Here is a 13,250-nt window from a genome sequence, read left to right as displayed (position 1 = left end):
TTGCTCGAGGCCTAACTACAATTTCAACAAGCTGAAGCCAGGTGACACTAGCTGGAGTCCAGGGGACTTTCAAAACCACATAAAGATCATCTTTTGCAAACTTTGGGTCTGAACTTTTAAGCCTCCCTGCCCATTGAATCTTTCATTATATCCAAACCACTAACCAGCCAGAATGTACTTTACTACTCTTTACAAGGTAAAGCAGGGATTGTGCAGACGACGGTAAAGTTAAAATGTAGAACACAAAACAGAACAGCCCAGGATCAAGCAACACACACAAAATGCTGGAGGAACTCAGCAGGCCAGGCAGCATCTATGGAAAAAAGTAAACATTCGATGTTTCAGGCAGACAGCCTTCGGCAGGACTCCCAAAGGGTCTCGGACTGAAACATTGACTGTATCCTTGTCCATAGATGCTGCCTGGCCACATCTATTGTCAGTGAAGTACTTGCATAAATAGGTAAACCACCTTCATACAAGCAAGGACAGAAAACAGGGCAAAGTGAGTATACTTATTTATTCAATAAGCTATGGGTCAAGATATTTGGTGAGTACATTTCTAACTCTTCAAGCTTCAGTCTCGTTGCCGTCTGTTCTGAAATTGTTAGGTTGCACGGGGGGGGGGGCGGTGGTTGCATTCAAGAAAACAATGAAATGCCACACAGCCGCCATCTGTCCCAGCACATCATGACAGCATTTTTAAAAATATCCGTTTACCCGTCCACACTGCTCTGCACAATCGGCGTTTTCAAATTTACACTCTGGAGGGCGTTTTAGAAAATCTCCGTTTTCGGGGAGGAAAACGCTGTTTCATTGTGGACGGAGGGTCAAAACGGAGAGAAAAAGCTTCAGTTACGGATTTATCCGGTCTAGTGTAGCCTTAAATACCTTCCCTGGAAGTGCCTTCAAAAAGGATACCAAAAGGACAAACAATAATGCCCTGCAAATTGTGGTGCAGTTTTCTTACATCTGTTAATGTTTCATTAGCATTTTGAATAGCTATAGCAAACCACACTCCCTTTAAATTCTGGTCTTCTATCGTAGAACCCAATTGCAAGTTTTTTTAAAATTAAACTTACTAATAACTGCTACATTTGATCTGAATATATAGCATCCTAAATCTCTTTGGACCCGTGTTCTAACATTTCTAATATGGAATACTTCAGTGAGCCACACTGAAATTCAGTTTAACCTTTTTAAAATTATATGCAGCAAGGAAATTATAGCACGGTTGAACTAACATTTGTTGTGAGGAATGTTTTAAAATGTATAATTTTGTAACTGAGCAGACTGAGAAACATGATGAGAGAGCAAAAGTGGATTTGTAAAGTGGACCAGCACTTCATTTATCCAACACAGATCTAAGGAAATTTCTTTTGGAGATTCTCCTATAAAGATCTTAGACTTCAGATCTCTTCAGGCAGGGGAAGGACAAGTGTGTAACATAAGTAGCACCATATCTGCCAAGATGAATGACTTTTTTGTGGTACAAGTTCAATACAAACAGAAAATACATTGAAGTTTCTGTACACTTACCGCAGTTTGCCTCATCAGTACCATCGGTGCAATCAGGAAAGTTGTCACAGACTGACTGAAGCCCTATACACTGTCCAGTATTACACTGTAACTCAAACTCCCCACAGTTTCCAAGCTGCACTGCTGTGTCCTTGCAGAGATCATCAGATTCATCATCCCCTGCAGGACAATCCTGGTGATCGTCACACAGCAAGTACTTGGAGATACAGATTGAGGAATTATTGCACTGGAACTCATAATGTCCACATTCTGATATAGTACAATTCTGCTCATCACTCCAGTCATCACAGTCGTCTCTTCCATTACACAGCATCAGCAGAGAAACACAGCGCCCATTCAAACACAGGAGTTCATCCTCACTGCATTCTATAAGTAAAAGGAGAAATAAAATTCACAGCAGCATAATAGTAATTTGTGAATTAAGTAATTAAAAAAGCAGAAGGCACAGCCTCAGAATAGGAAGGTATCCTTTTAGAATAGAGACGAGGAGTTATTTCTTTAGCCAGAAGGTGGCAAATCATAGAATTCATTGCCACAGACGGCTGTGAAGGCCAAGTCGTTACGTATATCCAAAGTGGAAGTTGATAGGTTCTTGACTGGGAAGTGTGGCAAAGGTTACAGGGTGAAGTCAGGAGAATGGGGTTTAAAAAAAAATCAAACACCATCAAATTGCTGCAGAGATGCAATGGGCCGAATGGCCTAATGTACTTTTAATTAAGAGGAATAGATAGGGTGGATAGCCAGCGCCTCTTCCCCAGGGCACCACTGCTCAATACAAGAGGACATGGCTTTAAGGTAAGGGGTGGGAAGTTCAAGGGGGATATTAGAGGAACGTTTCTTACTCAGAGTGGTTGGTGCGTGGAATGTACTGCCTGAGTCAGTGGTGGAGGCAGATACACTAGTGAAGTTTAGGAGATTACTAGACAGGTATATGGAGGAATTTAAGATGGGGGTGTTATATAGGAGGCGGGTTTGAGCCTGTACTGTTCTAGGTTCTACTTGTCTTATGGTCTTAGAACATATTCCCCTCGAGTCTAGCACAGCACCACCCCCATCGCCCTTCTTCCATCAATAGCCATTCCAGCTTCATTTCACGTGCCTTTCCTTCAACGTGCAATTTGTGAATGCTGATCCTTTGCGAAGCCCGCAAGGTGCAACAAGTCTCCGGGGGCACTCCGCCCACTCCTGGGCGCCGGAGGGAAAACAGACTAACTGGCCTTTGCTTGAGTTGCAAATTGAAGTACGGCAGCGATCAGCAACCCGATGTATTAATGCCGAAGCTGGGAAACTGAAAACAACTCTGACCTCCGTACCAGGGAGCTCACGTTTGCAGTTACCGGAGAGCGAAGGCAAATTATCCAGTTTCACAAATTCACGAGTTTCTTCCGGTTAAATGCAGAGATTTACTGAAAACAGGGTTGATAAACGGCAGATCGAGAAGAACCTGGTCCCCTGTCCTTGCCGCACCATCCTCTAACACGGAGCCGCAACCAAGGTCACGGTCTGCAGGATGACTGCGCGGGCAGCCAATAGGATGAGGCGGCGGAGGGGAGGGGAGGGGACGGGCCGGGCTCGGGTTATCAACCGTCAGTGAGCGGGGAGCGGGGAGCTGGTCCACGCCGCTGCTGCCACTCACCTCCCGCCCGGCCCCGGCCCGCAGACCCGCCGGACACCGCCACACTGACTGCTCCAGTCGCCAGTAGCAGCAAGGACATTCCCCACATGTTCCGCGCGCTCGCCGGCCGCCGGCCTGACGTAATGACGTACACTCCCACGCGGATAGGGTCAGCTGACCACCATGCGGAGCCTTGTCCCAATTTATTATCAGAGTAAGACTGTGTCACCAGAATCACATGATTTTATCGCAGGTATTTACAGTAGAACAAAGAAATCAACACAATCAAACAAAGAAAGATTGACAATCAAAGACTACACAAAAAACAGACAAAATGCAAAAGTAGCCAAACTGTGCAAATACAATAAATCAATAATATTGAGAACATGAGTTGTAGAGTCATTGAAAACAGACATCCCACACCGCAAAAAACTCATTTCAGGGAGTTAACACCATCAATTTGCAGGAGACTCCTGGAACTTCCGGGAGAGGTGGGATGTCTGCAATAGAGTAGCTCCTTAGCAGCGAGGCAGCTAGTTTAAATAACGTTAGCTATGCTAATGAACGAATGACACCTGTTAAAACTCACCTCAACATGTCTTTTACAGTCTTAACCCACCATGGGCAATAGAAAAGTCACTGTTGCAAACAGTGCACTGAGCAACACTGTCATTATTTTTGACCCCTGTTAGGGAGAGGTACACTTTAGGGTAGTCTGGGGTGAGGTACGTTTTATATTTTCTTGGAACACCCTCCCAAGGCGCTCTCTCTCGCACTCTCTCGCTCTCTCTCACGATCTCTCTCTCTCTCTCTCACCCTCGCTGTCAAAAAAATTGATTTCCGGGATATTGTATTTAATTTGCGGGCATCAGGGAGCCACTATTAATATGCTGGAGACTTCCGAGAGAGGTGGGATATCTGTGAAAGTGAGTCCGTTGATTGTGGAATAACTTCATGATGAGGTAGGTGAATTATCCACACTGGTCCAGGTTGTTTCTGAACCTGGTGGTGTGGGACCTACATCCTTCCCAATGGGAGCAGCAAGAAGAGACCATGGTCTGGATGGTGGGAGACCCTTTCCATGGATGCTGCTTTCTTGTGGCAGCACTCCTTGTAGATGTGTTCATTGGTGGGGAGGGCTTTTCCTGTGATGGACTGGACAGTATCCACTACTTTTTGTACATTTTCCTGTTTACATACCAGGCTGTGATACAAATAGTCAAGATACTGTCCGCTGCATCTATAGAAGTTTGTAAAGGTTTTAGATGACATGCCAAATCTCGCAAACGTCTAAGAGAGTGGAGGCGCTGCCTTACTTTCTTTGTCACAGACGTAGAGACATAGAAAAGTACAGCACAGACACAGGCCTTTCAGCCCATCTTTCCCATGCCAAGCCATATTGCCTACTCCAATCAACCTGCACCAAGACCATCGCCCTCCATACGGGTACAATCCATGTATGTACCTATCCAAACTTCACACAAACAGAATCAGAATCAGGTTTATTATCACCGGCATGTGTCGTGAAATTTGTTCACTTAGCAGCAGCAATTCAATGCAGTGCATAATATAGAAAAAAAGTAAATAAATAAATTACAGTATACATATATCAAATTGATTAAAAATCATGCAAAACAGAAATAATATATATCTTAAAAAGTGAGGTAGTGTTCAAGGGTTCAATGTCCATTTAGGAATCAGATGGCAGAGGGGAAGAAGCTCTTCCTGAATCGCTGAGTGGGTGCCTTAAGGCTTCTATACTTCCCACCTGATGGTAACAGTGAGAAAAGGGCATGCCCTGGGTGCTGGACATCCTTAATAATGGGCGCTCCCTTTCTGATTTAGATGATGGAATAGACAGCTTTGTTGCCAAGTTTGCAGATCATACGAAGATTGGTGGAGGGGCAGGTAGTGTTGAGGAAACAGGTTGGCAAGAAAGTGGCAAATGAAATACAATGTTGGAACATGCATGGTCATACACTTTGGTAGTAAAAATAAATGTGCACACTATTTTCTAAATGGGGAGAAAATCCAAAAATCTGAGATACAAAGGGACTTGGGAGTCCTCGTGCAGAACACCCTGAAGGTTAACTTGCGGGCTGAGTTAGTGGTGAGGAAGACAAATGTTAGCATTTATTTCAAGAGCAAGGATGTGATGCTGAGGCTCTATAAGGCAGTGGTGAGGCCTCACCTTGAGTATTGTGAACAGTTTTGGGCCCCTCATCTTAGAAAAGATGTGCTGGCATTGGAGAGGGTCCAGAGGAGTTTCACAAGGATGATTCCAAGAATGAAAGGGTTATCATACGAGGAACGTTTGATGGCTCTGAGTCTATACACACTGGAATTCAGAAGGATGAGAGGGGATCTCATTGAAACCTTTCGAATGTTGAAAGGCCTAGACAGAGTAGATGTGGTAAGGATGTTTCCCATAGTGGGAGAATCTAGGACAAGAGGGCACAGTCTCAGGATAGAAGGGCACCCTTTCAATACAGAGAGCAGAGGGTTGTGGAGGAGGGAGTATATTCAGATTGGAGGGTTGTGATGAGTGGTGTCCCGCAAGGATCAGTTCTGGGACATCTACTTTTCGTGATTTTTATTAACGACCTGGATGTGGGGGTAGAAGGGGGTAGAAGTTTGTAGATGCCACAAAGGTTGGTGGTGTTGTGGATCGGGTAGAGGATTGTCAAAGATTGCAGAGAGACATTGATAGGATGCAGAAGTGGGCTGAGAAGTGGCAGATGGAGTTCAACCCGGAGAAGTGTGAGGTGGTACACTTTGGAAGGACAAACTCCAAGGCGGAGTACAAAGTAAATGGCAGGATACTTGGTAGTGTGCAGGAGTAGAGGGGTCTGGGGGTACATATAACCATATAACAATTACAGCACGGAAACAGGCCATCTTGGCCCTTCTAGTCCGTGCCGAACTCTTACTCTCATCTAGTCCCACCGGCCTGCACTCAGCCCATAACCCTCCATTCCTTTCCTGTCCATATATCTATCCAATTTAACTTTAAATGACAACATCGAACCTGCCTCAACCACTTCTGCTGGAAGCTCGTTCCACACAGCTACCACTCTCTGAGTAAAGAAGTTCCCCCTCATGTTACCCCTAAACTTTTGCCCTTTAACTCTCAACTCATGTCCTCTTGTTTGAATCTCCCCCACTCTCAATGGAAAAAGCCTATCCACGTCAACTCTATCTTTCCCCCTCATAATTTTAAATACCTCTATCAAGTCCCCCCTCAACCTTCTACACTCCAAAGAATAAAGACCTTACTTGTTCAACCTTTCTCTGTAACTTAGGAGATGAAACCCAGGCAATATTTTAGTAAATCTCATCTGTACTCTCTCAATTTTATTGACATCTTTCCTATAATTTGGTGACCAGAACTGTACACAAAACTCCAAATTTGGCCTCATCAATGCCTTATACAATTTCAACATTACATCCCAACTCCTATACTCAATGCTCGGATTTATAAAGGCCAGCATACCAAAAGCTTTCTTCACCGCCCTATCCAAATGAGATTCCACCTTCAGGGAACTATTCACCATTATTCCTAGATCTCTCTGTTCTACAGTATTCTTCAATGCCCTACCATTTACCATGTATGTCCTATTTTGATTAGTCCTACCAAAATGTAGCACCTCACATTTTTCAGCATTAAACTCCATCTGCCATCTTTCAGCCCACTCTTCTAAATGGCCTAAATCTCTCTGCAAGCTTTGAAAACCTACCTCATTATCCACAACGCCACCTATCTTAGTATCATCTGCATACTTGCTAATCCAATTTACCACCCCATCATCCAAATCATTAATATATATGACAAACAACATTGGACCCGGTACAGATCCCTGAGGCACACCGCTACACACCTTCCTCCAATCTGACACATAGTTATCCACCACTACTCTCTGGCGTCTCCCATCCAGCCAGCTGCTGAATCCATTTTACTACTTTGATATTAATGCCTAACGATCGAACCTTCCTAACTAACCTTCCATGTGGAACCTTGTCAAACGCCTTACTGAAGTCCATATAGACAACATCCACTGCTTTACCCTCGTCAACTTTCCTAGTAACCTCATCAAAAAATTCACTAAGATTTGTCAAACGTGACCTTCTACGCACAAATCCATGTTGACTGTTCCTAATCAGATCCCGTCTATCCAGACGATTATATATACCATCTCTAAGAATACTTTCCATCAATTTACCCACCACTGACGTCAAACTTACAGGACAATAATTGCTAGGTTTACTCTTAGAACCCTTTTTAAACAATGGAACCACATGAACAATACGCCAATCCTCCGGCACCATCCCCGCTTCTAATGACATTTGAAATATTTCTGTCAGAGCCCCTGCTATTTCCACACTAACTTCCCTCAAGGTCCTAGGGAATATCTTGTCCGGACCCAGAGACTTATCCACTTTTATATTCCTTAAAAGCGCCAGTACTTCCTCTTCTTTAATCGTCATACTTTCCATAACTACCCTTCTTGTTTCCTTTACCTTACACAATTCAATATCCTTCTCCTTAGTGAATACCGAAGAAAAGAAATTGTTCAAAATCTCCCCCATCTCTTTTGGCTCCGCACATAGCCGTCCACTTTGATTCTCTAAGGGACCAATTTTATCCCTCACTATCCTTTTGCTATTGGCATAACTGTAAAAACCCTTTGGATTTATTTTCACCTTACTTGCCAAAGCAGCCTTGTATCTTTTTTTAGCTTTTCTAATTTCTTTCTTAAGATTCTTTTTACATTCTTTATATTCCTGGAGCACCTCATTAACTCCAAGCTGCCTATAATTATTGTAGCTCCCTCTCTTTTTCTGAACCAAGTTTCCAATATCCTTTAAAAACCATGGCTCTCTCAAACTTTTAACCTTTCCTTTCAACCTAACAGGATGTCCACAGACCCCTGAAAGTTGCCTCACAGTTAGATAGGGTAGTTAAGAAAGCTTATGGGGTGTTAGCTTTCATATGTCGAGGGATAGAGTTTGAGTCGCAAGGTAATGATGCAGCTCTATAAAACTCTGGTTCGGCCACACTTGGAGTACTGTGTCCAGTTCTGGTTGCCTCACTATAGGAAGGATGTGGAAGCATTGGAAAAGGTACAGAGGAGATTTACCAGGATGCTGCCTGGATTAGAGAGTATGGATTATGATCAGAGATTAAGGGAGCTAGGGCTTTACTCTTGAGAGAAGGAGGATGAGAGGAGACATGATAGAGGTATACAAGATAATAAGAGGAATAGATAGAGTGGACAGCCAGCACCTCTTCCCCAGGGCATCACTGCTCAATACAAGAGGACATGGCTTTAAGGTAAGGGGTGGGAAGTTCAAGGGGGATATTAGAGGAAGGTTTTTTACTCAGAGAGTGGTTGGTGCGTGGAATGCACTGCCTGAGTCAGTCATGGAGGCAGATACACTAGTGAAATTTAAGAGACTACTAGACTTTATACTTTATACTTCATTGTCGCCAAACAATTGATACTAGAATGTACAATCATCACAGCGATATTTGATTCTGTGCTTTGCGCTCCCTGGAGTACAAATCAATAGTAAATATTAAAAATTTAAATTATAAATTATAAATAAAAAATAGAAAAGGGAAAGTAAGGTAGTGCAAAAAAACTGAGAGGCAGGTCCGGATATTTGAAGGGTACGGCCCAGATCCGGGTCAGGATCCGTTCAGCAGTCTTATCTCAGTTGGAAAGAAGCTGTTCCCAAATCTGGCCGTACGAGTCTCCAAGCTCCTGAGCCTTCTCCTGGAGGGAAGAGGGATGAAAAGTGTGTTGGCTGGGTGGGTTGTGTCCTTGATTATCCTGGCAGCACTGCTCCGACTGCGTGCGGTGTAAAGTGAGTCCAAGGACGGAAGATTGGTTTGCGTGATGTGCTGGGCTGTGTTCATGATCTTCTGCCGTTTCTTCCGGTCTTGGACAGGACAACTTCCCTACCAGGTTGTGATGCACCCTAGAAGAATGCTTTCTACAGTGCATCTATAAAAATTATAGTGAGGGTTTTAGGGCACAGGCCAAATTTCTTTAGTTTTCTCAGGAAGTAAAGGCACTGGTGAGCCTTCTTGGCAGTGGACTCTGCTTGGATGAACCAAGTCAGGTCATTTGTGATATTGACCCCGAGGAACTTAAAGCTTTTGACCTGTTCCACTTGCGCACCGCCGATGTAAATGGGGTCGTGCGGTCCACTACTCCTTCTGAAGTCAACAACCAATTCCTTCATCTTGCTGACGTTGAGGGAGAGCTTATTGTCTTTGCACCATGCCACCAGGTTCTTAATTTCCTCTCTGTACTCAAACTCATCGTTACCCAAGATATATGGATATATGGAGATATGGACAGGTATATGGAGGAATTTAAGGTGGTGGGTTATATGGGAGGCAGGGTTTAAGAGTCGGCAACATTGTGGGCAGAAGGGCCTGTATTGTTCTGTACTATTCTATGTTCTATAAGGAGAAATTTCTTTAGCCAGAGGGTGGTGAATTTGTGGAATTTGTTGCCACATACAGCCGTGGAGGCCAGGTCTTTGGGTAATTAAGGCAGCAATTGATAGGTTCTTGATTGGACATGGCATCAAAGGTTACTGGGAGAAGGCTGGGAACTGGGGCTGAGGAGGAGATAGAACAAAAGGATCAGCCATGATTGAATGGTGGAGCAGACTCGATGGGCCAGATGGCCTAATTCTGCTCCTACATCTAATGGTTTTATGGTCTTATTACTACCTTACCAGTATCATTTTCCAGCAGTCCAATATCCACCCTCGTATCTCTTTTATTTATTATATATCTGGAAAAACACTTGGTACTTTTTTAATATTATGACTAGCTTACCTTCAGTTACAACTCCTCCCTTGGAGGGTCAGACACCCTGAGCCAATAGGCTGGTCCTGGACTTATTTCCTGGCATAATTTACATATTACTATTCAACAGAGGAGATTTACAAGGATGTTGCCTGGATTGGGGAGCATGAGAATAGGTTGAGTGAACTTGGTCTTTCCTCCTTGAAGCAGCGGAGGATGAGAGGCGACCTGATAGAGGTGTATAAGATGATGAGAGGTACTGATTGTGTGGATAGTCAGAGGCTTTTTCCCAGGGCTGAAATGGCTGGCATGAGAGGGCACAGTTTTAAGGTGCTTGGAAGTAGGTACAGAGAAGATATCAGGGGTAAGTTTTTTATGTAGAGAGTGGTAAGTGCGTGGAATGGGCTGCTGGCGACGGTGGTGGAGGGGGATACGATAGGGTCTTTTAAGAGACTCCTGGACAGGTATATGGAGCTCAGAAAAATAGAGGGCTATGGGTAACTCTAGGTAATTTCTAAGGTAAGGACATGTTCGGCACAGCTTTGTGGGCCGAAGGGCCTGTATTGTGCTGTAGGTTTTCTATGTTTCTCTATGTTTCTATGAATGTTTGATTTGCCATGAGTGCTGGAAAATTAGATTTGTGTTGATGGTTACTTGATAACTGATCCCACGGTTGGCTGAAGGCTTTGTTTCCATGTTTCCTGACTCTATGTGGCACTCAATACGGAGACACAAAAAAGATGTAGATGCTAAAATCTGGAGCAAAAAGCAAACCACAGGATGGACTCAGCAGGTCAAACAGCATCCGTGGCAGTAGAGGGATAGTTCAACTTTCAGGTCTCCCTTCTCTCCCCTGCCATCAAGCAGAAAATATAAAAGCCTGAAAGCATGTACCACCAATCTCAACGACAGCTTCTATCCTGCTGTTATAAGACTATTGAACCATTCCCTCATACGATAAGATGCACTCTTGACTTCACAATATACCTCAGTATGACCGTGCATCTTATTGTCTGCCTGCACGGCACTTTTTCCAGAACAACAGTATTCTGCATTCTGTTATTGTTTTACTTTGTACTGTATCAATGTACAGTCATAATGAATTGATCTGTATGAATGGTATGCCAGATGAATTTTTCACAGTACCAGTGACAATAGTAAACCAATTTACCTATTTGTTTACAATGTTCAAGTTTTGATGTAGGATCTCAATCTAAACCATTGACTATACCTTTGCTGACACTGCTGCTACTTCAGTGTTCAATAGTCTTGTAACAGTGGGATGGAAACTGTCCTTGAGCCTGGTGCTACATGCGTTCAAGTTTTTGTATCTTCTGCCCAATGGGAAGGGAGAGAAGAGAGAAGACAAGAGACATGTGTAACTTTGAACTGCTGAGTTCCTCCAGCCAGCAGTTTGTTTTTTTTACCCAACCTGGGCTTTGTTGAGGGAAGATAGAGGCTAAAGCGAAGTAGTACTTGTAGCAGGAAGTGCATTTTGGAAAGGAAACTGGTAAATGCATTTGACCTTATCACAGTAGAAAGTCGAATGGCTAAGGAAAGTTAAACCTGATCCAAATCTATGGGGTTGTTTGAAAATGGATGCAGGAACATTCAGAAGTAGGATAAAATGGACTGTAGAAACCCTACTATTAAATTATACCTTATTATTAAACCCGCCGATAAGGGGGGTGCTGTTGTAGTCTGGCGTACTGACCTCTACCTTGCCGAGGCACAGTGACAACTCGCGGATACCTCCTCTTATTTACCCCTTGATCGTGACCCCACTAAGGAGCACCAGGCCATTGTCTCCCACACCATCACCGACTTTATCCGCTCAGGGGATCTCCCATCCACTGCTACCAACTTTATAGTTCCTACACCTCGCACTTCCTGTTTCTACCTCCTACCCAAGATCCACAAACCTGCCTGTCCTGGCCGACCTATTGTCTCAGCTTGCTCCTGCCCCACCAAACTCGTTTCTGCATACCTCGACACGGTTTTATCCCCCCTTGTTCAATTCCTTCCTACCTATGTTCGTGACACTTCTCACGCTCTTAAACTTTTCGATGATTTTAAGTTCCCTGGCCCCCACCGCTTTATTTTCACCATGGATGTCCAGTCCCTATATACTTCCATCCCCCATCAGGAAGGTCTCAAAGCTCTACGCTTCTTTTTGGATTCCAGACCTAATCAGTTCCCCTCTACCACCACTCTGCTCCGTCTAGCGGAATTAGTCCTTACTCTTAATAATTTCTCCTTTGGCTCCTCCCACTTCCTCCAAACTAAAGGTGTAGCTATGGGCACCCGCATGAGTCCTAGCTATGCCTGCCTTTTTGTTGGCTTTGTGGAACAATCTATGTTCCGTGCCTATTCTGGTATCTGTCCCCCACTTTTCCTTCGCTACATTGACGACTGCATTGGCGCTGCTTCCTGCACGCATGCAGAGCTCGTTGACTTTATTAACTTTGCCTCCAACTTTCACCCTGCCCTCAAGTTTACCTGGTCCATTTCCGACACCTCCCTCCCCTTTCTAGATCTTTCTGTCTCTGTCTCTGGAGACAGCTTATCCACTGATGTCTACTATAAGCCTACTGACTCTCACAGTTATCTGGACTATTCCTCTTCTCACCCTGTCGCTTGCAAAAACGCCATCCCCTTCTCGCAATTCCTCCGTCTCCGCCGCATCTGCTCTCAGGATGAGGCTTTTCATTCTAGGACGAGGGAGATGTTTTCCTTTTTTAAAGAAAGGGGCTTCCCTTCCTCCACTATCAATTCTGCCCTTAAACGCATCTCCCCCATTTCACGTACATCTGCTCTCACTCCATCCTCCCGCCACCCCACTAGGAATAAGGTTCCCCTGGTCCTCACCTACCACCCCACCAGCCTCCGGGTCCAACATATTATTATCCGTAACTTCCGCCACCTCCAACGGGATCCCACCACTAAGCACATCTTTCCCTCCCCCCCCCCGCTTTCCGCAGGGATCGCTCCCTACACGACTCCCTTGTCCATTCGTCCCCCCCACCCCTCCCCACTGATCTCCCTCCTGGCACTTATCCGTGTAAGCGGAACAAGTGCTACACATGCCCTTACACTTCCTCCCTTACCACCATTCAGGGCCCCAAACAGTCCTTCCAGGTGAGGCGACACTTCACTTGTGAGTCGGCTGGGGTGATATACTGCGTCCGGTGCTCCCGATGTGGCCTTTTATATATTGGCGAGACCTGACGCAGACCGGGAGACCGCTTTGCTGAACACCTACACTCTGTCCGC

The 13,250-nt window shown here is 44.6% G+C and overlaps 1 protein-coding gene across 1 annotated transcript in view; it reads right to left on the bottom strand.

Moving 5' to 3' along the window:
- LOC134337238 (very low-density lipoprotein receptor-like) overlaps positions 1-3,300 on the bottom strand; it is a 90,570-nt gene extending 87,270 nt beyond the window's left edge. The window contains exons 1-2 of the mRNA XM_063032084.1: positions 3,173-3,300; positions 1,537-1,902 (exon numbers count right to left, since the gene is read on the bottom strand). Coding sequence (XP_062888154.1) covers positions 1,537-1,902; positions 3,173-3,260 — 454 coding nt within the window. The 5' untranslated portion in view covers positions 3,261-3,300. The remainder of the gene's footprint in view (positions 1-1,536; positions 1,903-3,172) is intronic.
- Between the last annotated feature and the right edge of the window lie 9,950 nt (positions 3,301-13,250).

The sequence above is a fragment of the Mobula hypostoma genome, chromosome 24, assembly GCF_963921235.1.
Source record: "Mobula hypostoma chromosome 24, sMobHyp1.1, whole genome shotgun sequence".
NCBI lineage: Eukaryota > Metazoa > Chordata > Chondrichthyes > Myliobatiformes > Myliobatidae > Mobula > Mobula hypostoma.
Note: the sequence above shows the minus strand (reverse complement) of the source record. Positions and strands in the feature narration are given on the sequence as shown.